Source organism: Micropterus salmoides, unplaced genomic scaffold (genome assembly GCF_014851395.1).
Source record: "Micropterus salmoides isolate LMB-PRFRI ecotype aquatic unplaced genomic scaffold, ASM1485139v1 Ms_hic_scaffold_20, whole genome shotgun sequence".
Classification (NCBI taxonomy): domain Eukaryota; kingdom Metazoa; phylum Chordata; class Actinopteri; order Centrarchiformes; family Centrarchidae; genus Micropterus; species Micropterus salmoides.
In genome coordinates this window covers 18,204,737-18,228,768 of record NW_024041151.1, presented here as the reverse complement: position 1 = coordinate 18,228,768, position 24,032 = coordinate 18,204,737, and the positions used below count along the sequence as shown (strand labels likewise).

General features: G+C 39.6%; 1 protein-coding gene across 2 annotated transcripts in view; it reads left to right on the top strand.

The window, feature by feature from the left end:
- Positions 1 to 17,465, top strand: part of nnt (nicotinamide nucleotide transhydrogenase) — a 36,522-nt gene extending 19,057 nt beyond the window's left edge. The window contains exons 12-21 of one of the 2 annotated variants that reach the window (XM_038733475.1): positions 2,609 to 2,754; positions 2,998 to 3,193; positions 3,816 to 4,049; positions 6,009 to 6,169; positions 7,915 to 8,094; positions 8,404 to 8,563; positions 11,491 to 11,572; positions 12,843 to 12,961; positions 14,045 to 14,160; positions 14,855 to 17,465. In XM_038733475.1, the coding sequence (XP_038589403.1) occupies positions 2,609 to 2,754; positions 2,998 to 3,193; positions 3,816 to 4,049; positions 6,009 to 6,169; positions 7,915 to 8,094; positions 8,404 to 8,563; positions 11,491 to 11,572; positions 12,843 to 12,961; positions 14,045 to 14,160; positions 14,855 to 15,004 (1,544 nt within the window). In that variant the 3' untranslated portion in view covers positions 15,005 to 17,465. The remainder of the gene's footprint in view (positions 1 to 2,608; positions 2,755 to 2,997; positions 3,194 to 3,815; positions 4,050 to 6,008; positions 6,170 to 7,914; positions 8,095 to 8,403; positions 8,564 to 11,490; positions 11,573 to 12,842; positions 12,962 to 14,044; positions 14,161 to 14,854) is intronic. The other variant, XM_038733474.1, reaches the window with a different exon arrangement.
- The last annotated feature ends 6,567 nt before the right edge of the window (positions 17,466 to 24,032 follow it).

Genomic DNA, 24,032 nt, shown 5'->3' with positions numbered 1-24,032 from the left:
TTATGTTTTTGTTCTGCATCTTTGTGGATTGAGAATGTCTATAACCTATCAAATCCTTTCATTTTAAACTGAAACCGCTACCAACCAAACAGCCACTGGGTTAGGGTGACCAGACGTCCCTGGTTTTGGTGGCCTGTCCTTGGAAATGTCCCTGTTTTTAACTGTGTGTTAATCATATACTGTATAAGTTGTTAACAGACCTGAAATCCGATTTTACATGGCCAGAAAGACTGGACAGCAGAGCATACTGATGTCGTGCCGAAAAGTGATTGTCTGCCGGGAACTGATTGCCGTCCGAGGGACCTCGCGCAGCATGTTAAAGCTGTGTTGCCCAGACGCTTTTCGACTACAGCTGCTTTTTTCTGGATCAAACAGACATAACGTGCAAATAAACATCACTTTATGTCTGTGGTAATAGCAAAGATAGGCTATGTCTTTGTGGAACTTTACCATTTCTTTTAATGGAATAATCACATTTGTGGCCAAATACGTGCAGTTTATAACAGGCATGACATTTATGTGATCATAGGCAATAATAGAAGCCTGTTGTTGCCGATGTATTATGTGTTTGGTAGGCGTATGTCTAATGTCCTTGTTTATATTTGGAAAACAGACAGTAGCCTATAATTAACATGACTTACTGCTGAGTTATATATAAAATGAAGACATGATCTCTCTTGCAGTTATCCTTATGACTCTACATTATTTAACTTGCTATGTACCAACCAATCCAGTCCATTTTACCTGTTAAAATACCTTTAAATGGCTAATACAACCCATAACATGCAGCATTTCACTTGCCAGAAAGTGATTACAGCCTCTACTTATTGACTGAAAGGTAGTTTCTGCCTCAAAATTACTTGATTTCATTCAGAAGAGTATATTTGAAAGAATATAAAACTGAAATTGTCCCCCCTTTTTATTTCATATATAATAACATTATATTTTTTGATGAAAATGTCCCTGGTTTTCATTTCAGAAATCTGGTCATCCTACACTATGCACTGCTTACACCAGTTTGCAGGCTAAATAGCTCATTAGCTAGTAGCACATCAAACAGCTTAAAGATTCACCAAATGTTGTCATGGGTCAGTTTAAATGCTCGTGTTATCCTTATTCTTGACTACCATTAACAAAAGCTGTCTGTCCTTGGTTTTATGAGCTACGGTTAGCACTACAAGGTTGTTTACTTTATTTCTTCACGCCTTTGCCAGTAGCAGAAGTGAGTTGATACTGGCTTTGCGTTGTTTAAATACATGAACATTCCTCCATATTAATATGTTGACTCAGATTGGTTTGCAATAATAGTAGTCAGTTTATTATGACATGTTTTAACTAGGACAGTCTACGACTGAAATTACATGATGTGGAAAGAAACAGGTGCTAGCCTCTGATTCACCTTGTATGTGTGGGAGCATGTGTGTGCACGTGGCTACAATCAAGACACAGGGAAAAAGGGAGACATGCACACGGTAATGCGATCTCCTCCTGTAAAGCAGTGAGACACCGTCTGGTCCCGGTTTGACACTTTTGAGGTTTCCTATTTGAAATATTTATACTGACATGAAGTAGACTCATTAAATTCCAAACATCAGTTATTGGGCTTGGCAACCGTTTTTAGCCATTGGCTTTACAACACCTATCGTTTAAAAATAGGTATTTTTCATGTACTTCAGGCACCTCAACTCCCTGCATTTACATCCCTGCCTCAACACCTCTTACTCTTTTTCCTTATTATGCTCATTTTCCGGTTCATACTGTTGATGTGGGTGCCTATGTGTAATGTTTACATGCTTTATGGTTCATAAAACACATTATTTTTCTCATATTTTATGGAGAAACGATTTACTGGTTTACATTCTGATGTCCATTGCCTGCTCTGCCTCAACTTTGGTGATTTCCAAGTTAGCGGATGGACAGACAGCTTTACTTGTTTTTAGCAGTTACGTTAGCTGCTAACTACTGCTAACTGAAGCTGCAGCTACCTAGTTAGCTCAGTTAGCCTGTTAGCTGACTCTACCTGGACTGTAACCTTAGTGCTCTGGGGGTTTGTTAGTGTTTACACATCTAACGTTAGTACGGGAGCATTGGACCGCTGGTTAAGGCAGGGCCAGCTGATTACAGCAGCTTCAATTAGCAGCAGCTAGCGGTTACCGTAGCGTTAGCAACAATCTTTCTATCAGGAAACTTCCTAAATCACAGAGCTGAGACAGAGCAGCTGGAGGAGATCAGAGGAAAAAAACCTTTACCTTTATTTACCTTTCCTTCATAACTTTAAAAGCACTTTATGTAAGACACACTGAACAACCTCCAGCTCTAGTTTGATGGAGCAACCGCTTGGTGTTAATTGGACAGTGGGGCTGAAAGGTGGATTCAGTATGTGTTCGATGGACTTCTACTGCGCTTAAGGGCTGAAAGAGGTCCTATGATAGACATCTGTTCAAGACGTCAAGGATGAATAAAAACATGAAAAAGTGGATTTTAAATTATATAGGTCCTTTTAGGTTTTTTGTGTATTACTACTCTTTTTGGTTCTGTAAAGCAGCTTGTAAGCCTGATTTTGTGCCACTGTAAGCACAGGTGAATTAATTTTCTGTCTCTCACCCAGGTGGTTTCCTGGTGACTAAGAAGATGTTGGACATGTTCAAGCGCCCCACTGATCCTCCAGAGCATAACTACCTTTATCTGCTTCCTGGTGGTGTCTTTGTTGGAGGCTACGCTGCTGCTCTTCAGTCTGGATACAACATTGAACAGGTGTGACAGGATGTTTTATATCACATCTGCATGTTTAGTATATATGTGGTTTTCAATCAATATATTCCCTCAGAATTGGTACAAAACAGCCCATAACTAAAAAAGTCAGCTATTCATCCTCCAGATGTATGCTTTGTTTTCCCAGATGTTTTACAGTACCTTCCAAGTAAATCATTTTGCCTTTTTTCCTCACCCTGTGGTCCTTAAATCCTTGTCTCGTTCTCTGTCTCTTTCTCTCTCCAGATGATGTACTTGGGCTCAGGTCTGTGCTGTGTCGGTGCCCTGGCTGGCCTTTCCAACCAGACCACAGCCCGTCTGGGTAATGCTTTGGGTATGATGGGAGTCATGGGGGGGGTCGCTGCCACTCTGGGAGCTCTCAAACCGAGTCCTGAGCTCCTGGCACAGATGAGCGCAGCCATGGCTGTTGGCGGCACCGCTGGTGAGTCTGTGTGAATGTCAGAAAGAGAAGGCAGGCTTGCAGGCAAACTCTTAATACTTGCAGATTTGTGTTGCGGCAGAAGTAAATTAATGGACAGGGGTTTTGCGTTGCTTTTGTCTGCATGTATTCCAAGCTTGGCCAGATTAAGCAGCAGGTGTGCAGAGCGCAGACTCTCTGTGATGTTTTCATCAAACACAACATGACTAACTCTCCGCCAGAGGTCTGTTGAAATGGTCAGCATTTTGTATTACTCACTTTATCTCGCTCACTCAGAACAGTTTAATCATTTGAATGCTAATTGTTCCAGTAACAAGGATGAAAGCCAGACTGAACTATCCACATAGACAATAATGCTCTTCGCCAGAAACATTAACGTTGCAAGGTTTCCAAACACACACGTGCACAAAATGTAGACCCACTCACCAACATGGAATTTCCCCAAACAGGCCTCACCAGCAACACCTGGTTCCTCAGACGAACCCACTTCCCAGCAGTCCTCTGAATGTGTGTGCACGTGCTTGTGATTTGCATGTTATTTGTGTGTGGGTCTTTCAGGGCCACTGCACTTTATTTATGTGTTATACGTCTCACTCTCAGTCAATCTCTCTCGCTTTCTCTGTAGGCCTGGCCATTGCTAAGAGGATCCAGATCACAGACTTGCCCCAGCTGGTGGCTGCCTTCCACAGCTTGGTGGGGCTTGCCGCAGTGCTTACCTGTGTGGCCGAATACATGATCGAGTACCCCCACTTCGCCACAGACCCTGCAGCCAACCTCACCAAGGTTGTAGCGTACATCGGTACCTACATTGGTGGAATCACTTTCAGTGGCTCTTTGGTGGCATATGGCAAACTACAAGGTGAGAGAAGTGCAATCGTGCATAATAACTTCATATTATAATTAATAAATATATAATGGAAGCAAACATTTATACTTTCCGGATACAGACAGATCTTGTATCAGTGCTTCAGTTTGAAAGGGCACAATCTGCATTGCTTCCATGCTGCATTCTGCGTTTTACTTACCTGTTTTCCAGTGTTTGTGATGTCGAACGTGACTCATCAGGAAAAAAATTAAAATGCAAACACGTCTATTGGCAAAGGAAAATGCATATACACGCTCATTTTGGTGTAAAAAGGGTATAAAGCACATTTACCACAGTTGTTGGTGACACAGGTAGACAAAGAGAAGGCCTATACTGCATGTCAATTGGTGCCCATTATGTGTTTGCTATTTGACTCTCTACAGGGCTTACTTTGCATGATATACATTGGAGAAACCTTTGATGGGGATTGGATTGACCTTGTTCTCTCTGAAGAAACAGTTTGATATTTCAGGAAATCAACTTGTTCATTCTTTACTTTCTTTCCGAGAGTAAAAAAAGAAGTTCAATACCACACTTTGTTTGTGTACAGATAAAACAAATGAGATAAAATGTGTTAGTGAGTTTTAGAGGCTCTGGTACGTGGATTTCTGGATTGAGTTAGGCCAGCTGTTTCCCCCTGCTGTCTTTATGCTAAAATAAGCTAATCTACTCCTGGCTCTGTTGATTCCCCAAATTTCCTCAAATGCCTCTTCTTCTTAAACTTCTGGTCTGAGACGTGAATCCAATGCGAAAGTTCCTTAAACCTGCATTCTATTGAATGGCCAGCAGGGGGCAACTCTTCTGGTTGCAAAAAGAAGTCTGGCTACATTAGAAATAATGGTAAAATTACCCTACTTCTCAGCTGATTTATTACCTCGGTAAACACTTTCCTAATGAGTTTATGGTCTCAATCGCTAGTTCCATGTCTTCTTCAATACAACATGATGTTCATTTAGTAAATTATGGTCCCATTTAGTGGAAAATAGATCATAAAGCAGAGTATGCTTCAGGGCGGGATTATCTATGAGTGACAAGTCGTTACCATGGTGACCAGTCAATCAGACTAGAGTGACTCATACCCACGGCACTGTGTAAATTTAACTAACGCTGTTGAAAAAGCGTATTAGGAGTTGGCTGTTCACTTTCTCTGGCGAGTACATTTTGTTTTAAGACCGTTATTCGCTGGACAAATTTGTCAGCCCTATTAAAATGACAGTTAATGTGAATTACAGATGCCCCTAGCTAAACAAGCTAGCTAGCTCCACATATGGCCGTTAGCTCCACCGTCTTGTCCAAATATGGTCACGTCTGGTGCCTCTGGTTGCAAAAAAACTCAACATGGCGGCATACTAATGGCAGTCCACAAACGAACGGGTGATGTCACGATGACTGTCCACTTATATACAGTCTATCTATTATTTTATTTTATTTTATTTACATCAATTCAGTGGAACCAGCACCAGTCAGGTAAGCTGTAAAGCTTTAAAATTAAGGAGTAATAAAAGGAACATACAGATGACAGATTATATGTCAGCTTGGCTGTACTGTAGTTATCAACAAGAGAAGCTCTGATGCTTTATACCCATTGCTGCCTGCAGTAAAGAAAGAAGTTCATCAGGTTCATGTGCTGGCACCAGTCCTAGGCAGCCACACTGTAATTTCCACGTAGGCAGCAAGTGTTTTATTAGGGCAAAATATGCATGAACATGACCATTCAGTTAGTGACAAGTCTCAAGTGGTGGCTACTGAAGGATAAATCTAATTATAAATGCAAAATGTATAAGCTATACAAGCTTTTTCCTGTCGTTTTGATTCATGCCTTTCTAAGACAAGTTTATAGCTGAATGATACATATATAGAAGTGTTTATTTACAGATATTAGTGTTTTATTTGAAATTCCTAAATCATATAATTTTTTTCTCTTCCCTTGCCTCCCATCATCCGTCCATACAGGTGTTCTGGACAGTGCTCCCCTGATGCTCCCTGGTCGTCATGCTCTCAACGCAAGCCTCATGGCGGCCAGTGTTGGTGCGATGATTCCCTTCATGCTGGATCCCAGTTACACCACAGGCCTTACCTGTCTCGGATCAGTCTCTGCTCTCTCTGCTGTCATGGTAGAGTGTGTGTGTGTGTGCGTGTGTTTGTGTGTGTGTATTTCTGGGGTCTGTTTTTGTTGGGGTCTTGTTTTTGTTGCACTTGGTGAGGTCCATAATTTGAAAAACTGCTGTTGAAAATATGCTGTTAAACGACTTCAGTAAACACCAGGAAGGTGAAACTGCATAAAACAGAATGAGAAAAACTAGAATGTTATATATGAGAAAAAACAGCAAAAGGGATTTACTAAACAAAGTCAAGGATGAGGCTTCATGCACAGATAATGGTGCAGTTGCACAGAAATTCATCCAGAGTTGAGCTGTTAATCATCTGGCTGCCATAGTGGCAAACAAGCGTGACTTTGGAAACTGCCAGGTTTCTGCTTGTATTAGACTCATATGCCACAGAGTTTTTCAGAGACCGAGATGTCCTTTGTCAACAGCACATTCAATAGATATTTTTCCTTAGTAGTAATAGAAAGTCTGTGGCAAATCAATTTCAAGGTAATTGTAACTGGCTTCTGCAGAAAATCATTTTTAAAAAGCTTATGCAGTAAGTTAAAAGGACATTAAAAAAAGAAAATTTTACAAAAGGTTCTAACTTTGCATAGTAATATAACAGTCAAACGGCCCCTATCATGACAGGTCATCAGCGATTCACCGAGAAAGGAAAAAAAATCAATTAACCGGAAAGTTACTCTCAATAGGCCTTCAGGGTTCCTATACAGTATGGAAAACACTAAAAAATAGGGGGGAACAATAATATAATATTATTTATATAAAATATTAAGGGAAAATAGTCAGAATGTCACATATGTTAATGGTTTAATTTTAAGCAATGTATTTACATAATAAACATCTAGCTATTTGTACTCTGATGTCATATATGATCTCAACAATCTACCAAGAAGTGGAAATTTATACCGGGATAAGTATGGAATTTGGAAAATGTGTAGGAACCCTGGGCCTTGGTAGTTTATTTCTACTGATGTTGAGTTTGACAGGTTCTGATTATAGATTATAATCCGGTGAATCCAGGCAGAGAGTGCTCACTAATATAATTATTGTAAAAAGAAAAAAATACAAACGCAGTGACATGTTGGAATTTCAGCATTTTTGCCTGCTTTTTATATTTACACGTGTTGCTGGGAAAATCAGCAGGTGGACTGATGAGTGCATCCCTTGAGAAATTGGATGGATATCATTTCTGATATAAATGAATTTGTTTAAAATAGCTGTGTCTGATCTCTAATCAGTCTTTAGAGTACAGTATAATGCATCATCAACTATATGTGTGTGTGTGTGTGTGTGTGTGTGTGTTCCCTCACTTGCATAACTTCCTAAAAATAAACCTACAGTATCTCAACAGTGTCAACAAAAACAATATATGATGTGCACCTGTGCGCATTGGAAATAAATCAGAACACACTCCTGGATCTTGAAAATATAGTTGGCCCCCAGATGATAGAGGGACAGAGTGGATTTGATTGTGAAAAATGTAACTGAAGTTAGGAACGTCAGTGAAAGAGAAATGTTTAGTTTTTTTGAGGTTCAACAAGTACATCACTAAGCTAGCTAGTTCTTGTTCTTATGGAGGAGGGAGAATTTGTTAATACTTGATAACATTTTAATAATTATCTTCACTTCTCCCTTACGGATCACTTCTCTCCTTTATAGCTGGTCCTCACCTCTGCTTTCTAATCTGCTAATCTGATTACAGCAGTGGATGAAACTCCTCTCCTGCTTTTTCTTCTTCTGTCCTTTAGGGTGTCACCTTGACAGCAGCTATTGGAGGCGCTGACATGCCGGTGGTAATCACCGTACTGAACAGTTACTCAGGCTGGGCCCTGTGTGCCGAGGGCTTCCTGCTCAACAACAACCTTCTGACCATCGTCGGAGCGCTCATTGGATCGTCTGGAGCCATTCTGTCATATATTATGTGTGTGGTGAGTGAAGCTCAGTCTCATCTTAAAGGAGAACATACACTGTAGTGCTACTGCCTTGAGTCTCAGTAGCACTGTTTGAAATTCCAAAGTGCAGCATTTGATGCGTTTTTAGCACACTGTTAGCACACTGTTGCATATGGTTGTTCCTCTCCTGTCCACCAGGAGGGACTCTAACTTTACCATAGTAAAGAGTCCCTGTACTGAAGAAAATCTCAGGTCACAAATATCACTTCTTAGACATTGCTGTATTTTGTATCACAATGAAGTTAAAGAAAAAGGTAAATAACTCCCCCCACCCCCCCACTCCAGGCCATGAATCGTTCACTGGCTAATGTGATCCTGGGAGGCTACGGCACGTCTTCCACCGGTGGAGGAAAGCCCATGGAGATCACAGGGACACACACAGAGGTCAACGTGGATCAGACCGTCGACATGATTAAAGACGCCCAGAGCATAATCATCACTCCAGGTTAGAAACGCACACAAATACACACACACACGCACAACTTCACACACTTCAGAGGTCTTGTACGTGAGTGGAAAAACATGGTACTTTTTTTTAGCATTAGCAAAGTGTGTGTTCTGTTTATTTAACCTTTTCTTGACCCATGTTACATCACGATTTTGCTAGGCTAATTGACAAGTCATGGTAAAGTGCCCACACACACACACTCAGGTTTCTGTGTGGTCGTCAGTCCCTGGTAAATAGACATTCTACAGTGCAGCGTATATATGCAAGGTCAAGGGGAAAATTAGATGGAATGAGGGTATGCTGGGTTTTTGTTGACAATTCCAATAATACGTTCAAAATTGGCTTCTAGTTCCTTTTTCAGGGTTGGAGTGAATGGTCCAACCTTTGCAGCTACATGCTTATTTTTTTGTTTCACATGTTTTTTCAATATTTGACTCTAAATTTGTGTCTGAACCTCCCACTTGGGCAATTATGATGGTCCTTGGAGCTGCTGTCCTGAAATAATCATTGTGTGGCCCAGTGACATTTTTGTCCTCTTGCCAGACTGTTGTGAACTAGTCACAGTTCCAAAGAGTTGTTTTGCTCACGTGGGTACATGTAAACACAGACCAAAGGCATTCAGCCTGCAAATTGGTGATTCCAGTCAAAGTGCTGAGTGCCTATATACAACTCTTTAGAGGATACCTCTGCAGTTTAAAAGAATTGCAAACTTAAAAGTGGTCACATGGTTGAGAAGAAGTGAAAAAGAAGTTATCTATGGAGATGAATCCAACGTAGATTAAACCAGCTCCCCCCCTTACTTTTGTGAGACTAACACAAAAGCTGAAAAACAGAAAACAGGCCAAAGACATTTTGAGTTGGAAGGGAGTGGGATAAATGAAGGAGCGGAAATGAAAAATCATGTGTTTTTTGTCATTTTCTTATTCTAGCTTTTTCTCAAATGGTCTGCAAACAATACAACACCAACCAGACGAATAATAAAATGCCAGGCATTTCTTTGAATAATTATAGAAAAACCTAAACCAGTAAAATATGAGAAGAAACTAATCATATTACAACCTTTCAAAGTAATTTCATGAATTGAGTGAGACTTTGAGGGTCAGTCAGGGCATCACAAAACCTTTAGACCAGGACGTGAAAGCCGCACACTTGCAGTGGTTTTACAGACATATTCCTCTCTGCAGCTGCAACATTTGTAAGAAACATCAGTGCAAAGTTTATATGCTATTGTTCAGACATCAATAAAATTACACACATTTATTTAAAGTTCACGCATCGCATCGGCATCACAACCATCCAAATGCATAATTCTTCTCTCTACCATAGTAGTCAGTTGTCAGACTAGTGTCGTTACCCAGCTCCGTCTTTCAGTCAGTCCCCGTGTTTCCATTTTGACCATTCTCCCTAATTGGAGCCGTCACAGTCACTTTGCCTGATTGACATCTGTGGAAACAGTCAAGACTCTGCCTGATAAACATAAGAGTTTTCCTGGCTTCGTCTGGCCCATCTCGGCATGGTCTGGGTCCACTTGTTTTTCTTATAGGAGAAACTCCAGAGAGAATATTGGAAGCACAAGGAATGAAAGAATTGGAAGCCATTAAATTGTTGAGCTTGACTGCAGAGAGTCAACCATGTTTCTTCTAGGCTTTTTTCTTTTTTCTTCTTTTATGCTGAGTTTTAAACCATGTCATTTTGATTGGTGTGTCGGAACAAGACTTTTTTCTGACTGGTTGTTGTGACGAGGCTAGTAAACCCCACTGGACCGTTAGACATGTGTTTGTGTGACTTGATAAAAATCAAGTACCACACAGCAGCAGCATTAAACATGATTGGAGAGAAAACATGTATTGTGTATAGAATTATATGGCAGCTTTCATATATAAATATGAATACATGATTAAAAGTTAGTATTCGGAGACATGAAGGCAGTAATAAGCAAAAAATGCTTAATTGAAATAAATATATATGAGAGCTTTTTTTGTTGTATCTATTGTTCAATCCATCATCTGAAAGTTTGCACCTTATAAGAGGCGAGTTGTTGCAGGAAGACAACGGTGGAAAGGTGAGTCTGCGTTGGAGAGAGGAGTTTGTTGTGTTGGAGTGACGTTAAGAAATAAAGGCTTGCTAGCAGTTCCTCTTTGTACACAACTCCTCTCCACCATCGTTTCCACCGGCGTCTTCCTGCAGCAACTCGCCACTCGCGAGAATTGTCCTTGAGCAATACTTCTGTTTCTTGTTAAAAACAACGGGTGTTACTGGGAGTCACTTTGACTGGCGCAATTGCCCCGAAGGAATGCATTGCAGCAGTTTCAGAATATATGCTCCCGACAATATATTAAATTGTGGTTGAAAGGATTTGATATTATGCTTATTTTCTGTGCTTGCTCACGGTGTGCTGTTGAGCATTTTATTTTTCTATTTCTGGATTGGTAAAAGTTATTTTGTGGGCTGCACATTTGAGAAGCTGGAACAAGAGCATGTTCAGTGTTTTTGCTTGGAAAATTACTTGGAGAATTTAATTGATGGTCAAAAAAAGTTAATTGTTTGTCGATCCAGAAATTGATTAATCTACCAATGGTTGCTCTAGTGCAGACTAGAGGAGCCTGTGCGGCTGGCACTAGACGAGTCCTAGACTGTCGTCATGTTAATGTGCGGTGCACAAACCAAACGACTCAACCGTACTACAAGTTATTTCAGTCAGAGACCAGTGGAAAGGCACTCTATCTCTTTGTCTGCTGCCCCACTCCTTCTTATAAGGTGCTCCAACTTCAAACATATTGTTTTTGGTCCAAACATTGTTTACATTGAGGTCAAGACATGTCTCAGAACTGCTTGCACTAGACCACCTCTTGTCATATCTGCATCAACACAAGATTTTTTTTTTTTCTCTGATCACAAACAGTTGTTTTTAAAATCTCTTTCAGGTTATGGACTCTGTGCTGCGAAGGCCCAGTACCCCATCGCTGAGCTGGTGAAGCTACTTAGAGATGCAGGCAAGAATGTCAGGTAAAGGGTTGATAAAACTCATGTACATGAAATGTACCTTCATTGAATGAATCTACAGTACTACAGTAACTAGTGTGTCTCAGGTAAACAGTTTTGGGAAAAGTAATGCATGTTCATAAACAGTCAGCTGTAATTTAAAGAGACGGATATATATAGATGGTATATATATGTCAATAGATACAGACCGTATAGATGGATGCACATGTAGATTAAGGAGGATGGAAATAAAGTAAAACAGTTTTACCAAATACAAGATGTCAACTGTAGTACAAAGGACATAAAAGACGAGTTGAGGTTTGGGCTTGATGACAAGGAGATGGGACGGGACAAATAGGAAGAGATCTGTGTGAGAAGAAGGAATGAGAAAAGGGGAAATGCGAAAGAGACGAGAGGAAGGACAAGGTAGAGCGGAAGCTTTTGTAATTGTCCTGCCTCAGCCGTTTGATCCTGGCTGTTGCAGCTGCTGCTACTTAGAGCATTTGTGCTTGATTAGAGGAAAGTGGGTGGTCAGGAAAAAAAAAAACCTTCACCCCCCCAATCTCTTTCTCTCATATTTTCTCTTTCTCTCTGTTCTGTATTCTAATGCATTCTCTTCATTTGTCACTGGTCTTCTTACTATTCATATCTGTCTGTGCAATCCTTCTACACCTCTTCCTCAGTCTTAATAAACCACATGCTGTTTTATTCATTTTCCTTGGTCACGAGTTTGAAAGCGCAACACCAGACCAAAGCTTCTGCATCTTCCCACTGTGTCCTCCAATGCATGCAGACTGTATGGAATTACAGAAACTGACTTTTTCAATCGGCAGCCACAGCTGCTAATGGATCCCAGAACTGACAGGCGGTCTGCACTCTGTATCCGCCTAAACTTGCAGAACAAATAGAAAATAAATCTCTAAATGGTGGTCAGTCACATGGCAAAGCGGCTGGAAGGGTAAAGAGAGAGAGCCAGCAACCAGAATTCAGTGGTTGGTGTTAATTCTACCCTGATTACATGACATGGCTAATTGAGTTTGAGAGCTATGTACACCCAGTTACAGACATGCGCACACACTCAACAAATAATATATGGTGGAGGATTGCAATGGGAAGTGTGCGTGTGTGTGTGTAACCAGACAGTATTCACAACATCTCTCAAATCCACTTGTCCAACATTTATTTTGATCTCTTCTCTCCCTTTGTCATGTCAGGTTAAAGATAATGGTGGTCAATAAACAGGTCTATAGAGGAGTGACTGTATTCAAGGACTCATTAAATTTTGTTCCCACAGGTTTGGTATTCACCCTGTGGCTGGCCGTATGCCCGGTCAGCTCAATGTGCTGTTGGCTGAAGCTGGTGTCCCATATGATATTGTCCTGGAGATGGAGGAGCTTAATGAAGACTTCCCTGGTAAGAGTCAATCCTTTCTGCCTTTTACATACGGACTGAAAATGTTGATGATTTTGCTGTTGTGAGTTTCCAATGAAAGCAGATGGCATTTAAAAATATCGAGTTAAAAGGAATAGATTGACATTATAGGAAATGGATTCACTTTTTTGTTGCGAGTTAGATGAGAAGGTAGATACCGCTCTCATGTTTGTACGCTAAATATGAAGCCAGAGGCAAGCAGACAGTTAGCTTAGCAGAAAGACATTTTAATGAGAAGTTCCAAGTGAAAACATATAGTTATACTTTTCAGTCGGATTGAAATCTCTCACACAGTTTAGCCCATAAAAATGATGCCAATGAGCCAAACAGAAACACAAAAACAACTACTCTTGTGATTTTGCGAGTAACATCGACTTGTTCCAGAAACATACAGCAATACATTTTCTGAAATTTCTTGGTATAGCTGTAAAATCTGTTTCATATGGTTACATGGATTGACATCATTTTGGAATTTTCCAACCACATTTTCCCCATAAACCTATTTTTGTAAACTTCTCCCACAAAATTGATCCCATCGTCTCCAAGTGCGTCATGGCCAATCTCCGACTAAATGAGCCCTAACTTATAAGCCATATCGCCGGTCCACACAAACAAGAGACACACAATTAGAAATATTTGATTTGGCACGTGTTGAAATACTCAAAATGATTGTTGGTTATTTTAGGGTGTGAAGTGTGTGTGACAGACTGAACTGTGACAATCGCCACAAAACCACGACACACTGTAATTGTGTTGGAAGGGAAGGGGCATCACTTCCCAAACGTTACACCTGCAGAAATACAACTTGATAACTTGAGTTGATAAGCGAAAGACTGGATGAGGGGAAAAAGATATCAAAGCCAAAGATCAATATTGCACTTGCAGATCGAGTTAGCATTTAGCTCAAAGCACCGCCACATCCTACGTACATCCTCACGGAGCAGCTAGTGTAGCTGTAGACTGTTGTTTCTAAGTTGCAAAGGCTGAAAGAAATAAATCCAGAAAAACATGACGTCAAAGTATTGAGATATGTTTTCTAATTTGATTTGTTACGTGTCCAATCAGAAACGGACCTGACCCTGGTGATCGGTGCCAATGACACAGTGAACTCAGCCGCCCAGGAAGATCCCAACTCTATCATTGCCGGTATGCCTGTGCTGGAGGTCTGGAAGTCGAAGCAGGTGAGACATCTGGTACACTCATGTGTGATAATGAGGTTGTCCTGAAGCCCTAAAAGATAAAGAGGCTTGGAAGATTTTACAATAACTGCACTGCTTTTTATCGCCGCAACTTAATGTTGGGGAGTCCTGCTTGAAGACACACACAAACTTAAAGAAATACATTCTCACACACACACACACGCGTGGACTCAGGCTCACATACATAGACACAGATTGTTACTGTTCCAGATGCAATCCCATCCTGATCCCATTAGTGGTGATCGTGTCGCTGTGGAATGACGACATTCAGAGCGTCCCATTGGCACGGCGCCGAGATCTGGGATTTATATTGGGCTCCTTTGTGTGCACACGCACACGCACTTTCCCCCGGGGAAATCAGAGAGAACATTCTACCTAACCACACACACGCTCATACAAACGCATACAGAGAGACGCACAAACAGGTGAAAACACACAAAGACAAACATTTGGGTTTACTAACAAAATCACACAAATTTCATTTACTATTCACATACACTAGTTTTAGACATTTGTTTAAGTCAAACTCAACTAAAATATGTCCTTATTGAATTTATGGTCCAAAACAAACTGTAAAGTCTTTATATTTCTGCTTCTTCTTCACTGTAGTAATCTCCAATTTTCCACTTTGAGGCTAATGAGTGTCTGTCTGCCCCCCCCCCCCCCCTTCCTCCAGGTGATTGTGATGAAACGTTCCCTGGGCGTGGGCTACGCCGCTGTTGACAACCCCATCTTCTACAAGCCCAACACTGCGATGTTGCTAGGAGACGCCAAGAAGACTTGCGATGCTCTGCTGGCCAAGGCCCGCGAGTCCCAGAGCCAGTAAGGTTACTCTGGGACTAGTGTGGCACACATGGAGCTAGTGTAGTACACATGGCGCGAGGATGTTTTCCCCCCCAAAAGTCTCAGTATTAAGATCTTCTTTGTCCCATTGTGACTCAGCCAGTTGAGCAAAGATGATCTCTAAGATACAATGTTTATGACACACCCTTCCTATCATTGATAGATTTAAAAAAAAAAAAGGCAACATTTGTTGTAAAAAAACAAAAAAATGCTTGTGCAGTAAAGCCAAGTAATGCAGATACTGTAGTTTTACTCCCAGTTTTCTCTTTGACACGTTTATTGTGTTTATTAGTGAAGGAAGGGTACGTCAAGCACATGCACATGGTCTGTAATCTGCAGAGCAACTGACAGATCTTCATGTTAGACACCTATATTAATGTAATACAATCAGAAATGTAGATGCAGTAAGATGTTAGATTTGTTAAATTTCACTGTTAAGATGTTTTAGGAAATAGTAAGTTGTTGAAAGAAAATTGAAGACGAATTGGAATTAAAAAGGAGCTACGGCAGAGATATAAACATGAGCCGCCAGAGAAAGAGGTCTGAGAGACTTATGTTACAGCACTAATGTTTTCCCACGCTGTAAAAACAGTCCCCCCCACCCCCTCTCCAGACTTATTATAGTAAGGTCATTTGATGTTCTCTTTGAAAGATCTGTTTTGCTCTAATGTCCCACCTTCTTTTTCTGTACAAGTAAAAAAAGCTGAATAGTGCAACATTTTTGTAAAGTTCTTTCAGTTCCAGTTTTATACTGTATTGAGAGATTTTTGTATTCGGTTTAATAATTATCATTAACCTAGAAAATGATCCTGTTTTAAAGCCATAACCAGTTATCCAAAATCTAGTCATGCTACTTGCTTTTTTTCTTTTCACTTGAGTGTGTCTTGTGACCTCCACCCATGCCCAGATATCACACATGGATCCAAAAACTGTCAGAAATCCACTCAAACCTCGTCTATCGAGCATTTAATGCAATAAAACAGAATGGATCTGACCTTTAAGTGTAAGACCACAGCTACCCTGTAATGCTAGTAAAGACTGTGCTACTCCTACAAACAGCTCTGATAGCTCAATGTATTTTATGTTTTTGAACCAGGCGTGTCCCATCATCCTGTGTGGTTCTGATGTTATAGTATATGTCTGGCCTTTGGCTTTTACGCTAAAGAAGTTTTTTTAATTTTTTTTGGCTCATCCACTCCAATATGTGTGTCCTTGTTATGGCTTCAGAAGGAAATGTAAAGTAGGGCCATATGTAAACCTGACTGTTGTGTAAAGACAACAATGAAGTTAATTGATTTGATTTGTTGCCGCATTTCAGAATACGTGAATTATTCAACATTATTATTAATTGTGCATTTCTAAATTCAAATGTTCCCTTTTCATTTCTTTTAAACTTGTGCCAAAACATCCCCTTTTGTACTCAATCTGGATAGAATCCATGGCACAAATGTAGATTGATTGGTTGTTGTCTAACCACTTGAGTAATTCTTGAAAAGATCCCTGACATAATGACAGTAGCTCCCACGCTACATCTGTCTTCACACAGCTGAGCTAACTGAACTAAAAACACCAAATACCTTGTCCACCAAGTTTGAATTTTTGACCAAGGTTGGTTTGCTGCCATCCTATTATTACTTTACTTTCTCTGTGTTTTATGGCCATGATACAGTAAAAGAATCAGTACGTTTCCTTTGTACAAGGTTTGAGGAACAACAGGTCATGAATTGACAGGACAACTAAGTTAGTACTGTAAGAAGTAAGTTATTATGTTAACCCTGGGGCCGTATACATTGACCATGACAACTATCCTACCTCTCCATAAAATGACCAATAACTTTGCATAGGACCTTCACCTGACCAATCATCAATGACTGAATCTACTACGGGCCAGTCATTTACCATACACACACTTGCATACCCTAAATCTGCACAATTGCCTTCTGTTTTGTGTTCATTGTTTTTTAACCATCAGACCTCAGTTTGCTGCTGACTAGTTTACTGTATGTTATGCAAGTGAAGAGCTGCAGATGTCATTAGTGCTCATGAGGCTTATTGTTCTTACATGTCAGTTTACACAAGCAAACGCAATCTTTAAGGACTATTACATTGAGATGTCTGCTTAATATTTGGAGCCTGTTGCCATTTTTTGTACTTTATAGGTATTGATCAAATTAGGGGAGATGGAAAAATCTTAAGAAATTTACCATGGCCAAAAGCAAACCAGTCCCCCCCCCCCCCCCCCTCCATTTCCTTACCCTTTTTGCTTAAGGAAAGTATTTTTTTAAAGAGGCTATTTGTGCAGAGCAACAATGGGGTTTTGAAGTTGTACAATGTTTCAATGCACCACATAGGGAGTTAAAATGATGAAATGTACTGTGAATGTTTTTCTCCTCATGTTTATCATGGAACATTTTCATCCCTAATAAACCTGTATTTACACTAGATGTTGTCCGAGGCTGTCATTCCTTCCCTGACACACTCGTAAAGCTGCAGCTGAATTCCCTAATAATAAACAAGTTGATCTGCGAGGTTTTCCCTGAGGTCTACCACAGCTTTGATGGTAATGTTACCTGCCCAATTTTGCACGGCAGGGTTGAAAACTCAAATATTTGCAGCAATTACCTGGATGAAGGATCGTGAGGGGAAGGAGTTGTATGCACGCTACTTAATGTGTTCAGTGTTGCTTTACAGAGGGAAGACCACATAATGCAAACACCTTGTGTCAAGCAATTTTAGCTATATCAAAATCTGGCAATCAGCACTATGATTGGTGAGTTCTCAAAGCAAAAGGTGCCAAAACTGCAGGTGCATCGGCCAGAAAAGCAAAATATTTAAAATGTAGAAAGTAGGAAGAAAATATATGGTAACGGGCCTAATCTGGAGGAACTGTTTCCAAATTTCTCACACTGAAATGGAAATGAAATGCAGCTCAAGAGTTCAAGATAACTATAACACATTGTTTTTAAAAAGATACTAAAACCTTTACTGAAAGATCATCACAAATAAGCCTCTTAAATATAGCTGGGAGGATCCCGCAACCAGTCCTGCAACAAACATCTCATCTAATCCAAAAATGAAGGTATGAGATGAACAGCTCTACTTTGATGAGGGATAGTGGGAAGAAGATGCACATGCTGGTTAGGAAAACCACCTCTCTAACCTCCAAGTGTCCGCGTGCAACAGAATGGGATCGCATGAGTCCATCATGAGGGTTGTGATAATGACTGAAATGTAAATAGTTTGTGTGACATTTTCACCTACAAGCGGCACTTGATTGCCATTCATCAGGGGAGAGTGAACTGGAGGTACTTAGAAGGGGAGTGGTGACTATAGAGATGGAGGAGATTAGACCGTAGATAGATTTATGAGGATGGGGATTGCATGTGTATGAGATGAGGGTGGCTTCATCCTGCAACAAGTAGCACTCAGACGAGCTGTTATCTGCTCTCAGGCTGGAGGAGATCTGAAGAGAACTGTCACTCCCCCACGAGAGGCAAGATGCAGCGATAGTGATAATCATTTACTTTGTGAGCATCATCTTTTTGAACTATTGCATTCTTGTATAAGTCATCTCTAGATTCATCCAATTTACTTCTTGTAGATGTTTATTTCTGATGAAGTATGCATCTGGACGGTCTAAGGTCCTGACCAAGGTCGTGTGTCTTTGTGGTGTTTGTGTGTGAGATAGAGAGTGATAAGTGGTAGAGACGGCTGGAAGATCCACAGGTCTGAGTGCTGAGGTGACAGCCTCCTCAGTTTAAGCTGGCCTATTGTCACACTGCCAGTATTTACTCAGAGCGCTGAAGGATAGCCAGCATGTTCCAACCACAATAAGCCTCCATCCTTCCTCCCTACAGGGATACTCTGTCCTCCCCGAAAAAAAAACACTGTTTGTTTTGCCTTGCCTTGCATGCAATTTGATGTGGAGGGTATTATTATTATTATATGACGGGAGTGTGTTTTGGTGAGTGAATGCTTTTGAATCAATTTGATGATGAGAAGACTATGTGGATTCCATGTTTGATAAGGTCAGTGAGCATGCATGTGCCTGTGTGAAAAGAAAATATGCAGTTCTGGATGAGATGTTCAGATTATTTTACTAATCTACTAAAGTAGAAATACCACAATATAAAAATACATTCAACCTTTTTTTTGAAAAATTATAAATGCAGAGGAATTATCAGTAATGTAGTAAAGTATCAAAAGAATAAAAGTAGTCATTATGCAGACATGGTAGGAGGCCCTGAGGCTAAAATAATCTATGGGCTCCTACTGATTGTTTAGTTAGCACATTTTAACACACGGTCCCTGGTAGACAAGACAGGTAATAACCCAGAATCTGCCTTCAGGCCCATATCATTTCAGATTATTGTACTTAGGCTACTGTATTTTACCAAACAAATGCTTAATTAAAGGTATTGCAAACTGACACACAATGAACCTGGTGCTTTTGGGGGCCCTGGAGCAATTCCCTGCTTTGTCCAGGTGTCCCAATTGTATTATATAACATTATTGTACTGTAGTGATCTATAACAATGCATAATATTTTATATAAACTGACTCCATGTTTTGTACGTAAAATTTTAACCCACACTTACCTCTAATGGAATATAGGTATAAAGAAATAATCTTGTACAAGTACCTCAAAATTATACGTACAGTATTTACTTTACTAATTCCAGAAAATATTTGTATGACAGCCTACATTTCAAATTCTAGTCTATAATGCAACAGTACTTCTAATTTTATCTTTCTCAAACACAGCTTGTGACATATTGTACACATCTATATCAATAACCCACCATACCACGTTGAAAAAGGCGGTTAATTTAAACCATCACTGCTTATAATCACTCTACTGTGAAACTGCACAAATGTTACTAGCTAGCATGTAATAAAAGCTAGCCCGGAGATTCAGATTCGGCCATGTTGGTTTTTCATCACTTTATGGACGGCTTTGGCAATAAATAATGTTTCTTACAATAAAGTGAGAAGTTATGCACCAGGTGTGGGCCTCAAACGTCACTTCAAGTGCGAAGGAGTATGGTCTTTGACTGCTGCTACTTGCCCATGATGTCCTGTTTCCCTTCAGCAAGCTAAGTAGCTACATTACTACAGTCTGTGCTTGTAAACTATGCTATGCTAACATTGTGTTTGCTCTGTGCAATTGTCTTCTGCATGCTGCTATTGTGAATTAATTGAATTTCTAGTGGTTTAGTTAACAGTTTTGCTATCATTGTTGTTTGATGTGACCATTCATGAATACTTATCATGCTTGAGTATTATGCATTTTATGGGCTTAATTGATTTTGGCCCAATTAACCTTTTGGAAACAGACACCTATTTGCAGGAAAAACACCTAAAATAACATACGCAAAATGAATCAGTAATAACTCCTTAAAGGTTTAGTGTGTAATATTTCTGAGGATCTATTGACAGAAATGCAATATAATATCCATAACTATGTTTTCAGTGGTGTATAAAGACCTTACATACTGAACCGTTATGTTTTTATTACCTTAAAATGAGCCATTTTTATCTACATAACCATGGGCACCCCCTCCTATGGAGGTCGCTGTATTTTGTCGTCATGTTTCTACCGTAGCCGACAACGAACAAACAGTGGTCTGTTTCCACGCCCATAAATCTGTGCAACATTGCTGTTGGGCATGCCATTGAGACAGTAGCTGATTGTCAGCAATATCAAAACAAAAAATCATTATTAGTCTATCAGAATACGCTATCTTAAATAAAGATGGTCTAGTATTTCAACATGCTCCCCATCTCCATACAGTACAAATGGAGTGAGCAGTGGTGTAAAATTATTCTGTAGTGGGAGCATTATTTGATAGGGGATATTAGTCTATCAGAATACCTAACCCTGAAAGGATGTTACAATGTAATCAAAAAAACAGAAGATGTCATAATACATAATACTGTGAGAATTATAACTTTATGGGATTGGAAAAGGGAACACATAAGGTAGCATTTTTCGATAGGGCAGAGCGATTCGATAGACTCTGCTATCGATTTGCGCTACGGTAGCGCCTTTGACAAGGCAGCATATATCGTCAGAACACCGGCAGTGTAGACGCCCGTCACTACATTGAATACATACATAGAAGAACAGGGAATAATAATAATAATAATATACAGTCTCTGAGTAGTCTTCCGGTTTATTAGAAGTAAGAAGAGAAGTGACATTTGGACAAATGAACCAGCACACGTGTTATTTAGCATGAGAGCCTGTGGATCTTTATACCATGAAGCCAGAAGAGTCCGTACAGATACAAACAGCTGACGGCAGAAATCACGTAAGTTGTGGATTTTCCCAGATGGAAGGCTATAATGTGGGACAGATATTTTCAAAGCAGTGCTGAAGTTGTTTGTTTTCTGCTGGACAGGTAATTAACTTAAGTTTGTCAGACTTTAGCAATGCAAATGAAAGCTGTTGTTTGATAGAAGCTGGCTATAATCACACAGAGAGGTGAGGTGTTTCCCCTGTCAGTATGTAGTTGCATTAATTTCATGTCCCCTACTTATTCTCCAGCCTGTGAGTTGGCTTTGCAGGTGTAACACCAAAACTGTGACCTATCAGATTCTGTGACTATACCCAAACGACGATGTTTTCCTAACCATAGCCAAGTACTTTGAGTGTCTAAACCTAACCAAACTGCAGCCGGTTCACATTATCAACAAAGCCTCTGGCGCTTAACTTCCCATTTGGGTCACAGAATCTGATAGGTCACACATTTTGATGTCACACCTGTTACATTAGCGAGACAATCAGCTGATAAGTAACATGAATTGCCAATAAAACAATAAAACGTTAGCTTAGAGCATGGAAGCATCAGCCAGCTAAACTTTCACTGCCCTGGTAGAAAAATCATGTAAGGTTAGTTGGATTGGTTTATTCTCTAGCGCTGGCTTTGGCTTGTGGTGTAAATTATGTAGCTGGATTAATTTCATGTAGTTACTCTCTCTCCAGCGCTCTGTTTTGGCTTTGTCAGTTATGTTCCTGAGACAATCAGCTGATCATTAATTGGCTTACAGCTGGAAGCTGAGATCAGACAGCTAAACCTTTACTGCGCTGGTAGAAAAAATATGTTGTTGGATTAGTTTTATGTAGTTAATCTCTCACTCCAGCGTTCTGTTATGGCTTTGCAAGTGGACAGAAATGTGTCCTTAACTTCCTGAGACAAACAGATGATGAATATTATTGGCAATAAAACGGTAACAGCAGGGAAGCACAGATCAGCAGCTAAACGTCTGTTAAATACTGCCCTGGTGGAAAACATGTATTTCTTTTTACTGCTAATGGTGATATATGTATATGAATACTTTCCGAATTTGCATTAAAAAACGTGTTTTTTTGGATATTGCCTTCCCACTGTGCACACAAATCTGTAATTTGTACTTTCAGATGCTAAATGCCCATTAAAAACGTTGCACCATTTTACCACAGCTGAAATTATTGCTGTCAGTACTACTTTGTATTTCTGCTGTATTTTAAAAAATTAAAATAGACATTTTGGTAAGATTGTATGCTTATCTAATTACGCAAAGTGAGAGGAGCCTTGATCCCCACCAGCCAATGCCTTTGTAAACTTCATGTATTATGTGGTTTATAATGGACTGTGGTGCAGAAACAGTGAGGCTTAAATTGTCCTGTTATCTGTCAGTGGACATACTTGATGCTCTAGATGTGATATGTTTTGAGATGTTCTTCATTTACTTTGGTATGTTTTTATTTTATTTTATTTTATTTTTTAAACTTTCTTTTATTAATAGAAAATAGAACATACAGAACAAAACTCTACAAAAACGCTACAGGCTTATACATTCACACTCACATTCACACCCTAAAAATATACAAGGATACAAAATTTTAACAATTTTTACAAAATGTATTACAATAGAAGAATAAATTTGATATGAAAGAGAAAGGAAAGACTACATGGTTTCATATAATTATAATACACATAAAATATTATTCCATTTTTTGTTAGATTCATCTAATTGATTGTTGCTTTCTGCTATTATCTTAAGACTAAAAGACTTTGGTATGTTAGTCCAGATGAGATAAGTAATAGAAAGGCATTCAGGACAGTGGAGCCAATTCCATCAGAATCAAATAAGGATAATACTAGTGGCAGTGATGATGAATGGCTGCCAGAAATAAGAGAAACCTGAAATGCTAGCAGCAGTGATAGTGGAGCTGAGGATGCTGAGAAAGAGAGAGGCTGAGGAGTAAGAAGTGAGGTTCAATGTTTTTGCATTGCATTAAACAGTATTAGAATATGTTAAAATATGTGACTACATTAGTTTAACAGCATTAAAAATATAGTTTTCACATTGTTAAATAAATATTTCTTCAGTTAAAACCTTACGCGCACGCTGTCCACTTTAGTGGACATGTAAGAAACTCCTTGAAAAATGTGTTTTAAAAAAATGAAATTCTAATTATATTTTGCATGCCTAAAGAGCAATATAAACACATAGGAAAAAAATCCTGACAGAGGCTGTCATAATTCATGCATGAAAGGGCTAATACACCTGGAATACAACTGTAATTGTAAATTTGATGAAAAGAAACTAATATACAACAGTTGTTGAAAAAATATACCAGGCGAATGTCCATGTTTTGGCCATATATGTTCACTTTCATTAGGAGTTTTCTTCAAAACACTGTTTCTATCCATATAACCATGTTCCAAATAACTTAAAGCTTCCAAAACATTGAAATATTGATAAAAGCAATGTTGATCAACATTCCTGTGACTAAAAACTGTGGGTTCTTTGTCTTCGTCTTGAGCAGATGAATCGTTTGGTATATGTAGCTCCTACAAGTCGGCCAGTAGACAACGATAAAGACCGTCTGTTCCAAAGCAACACTACTTCTCTCCTTCATTTTGACTAGAGAAACGAGACCTAAGAGCTCAGAGGGATTGCACAACACCAAGATGGCGGCCCGGGAGATCTTTTTACACACACAAACACTGAAAACAGGG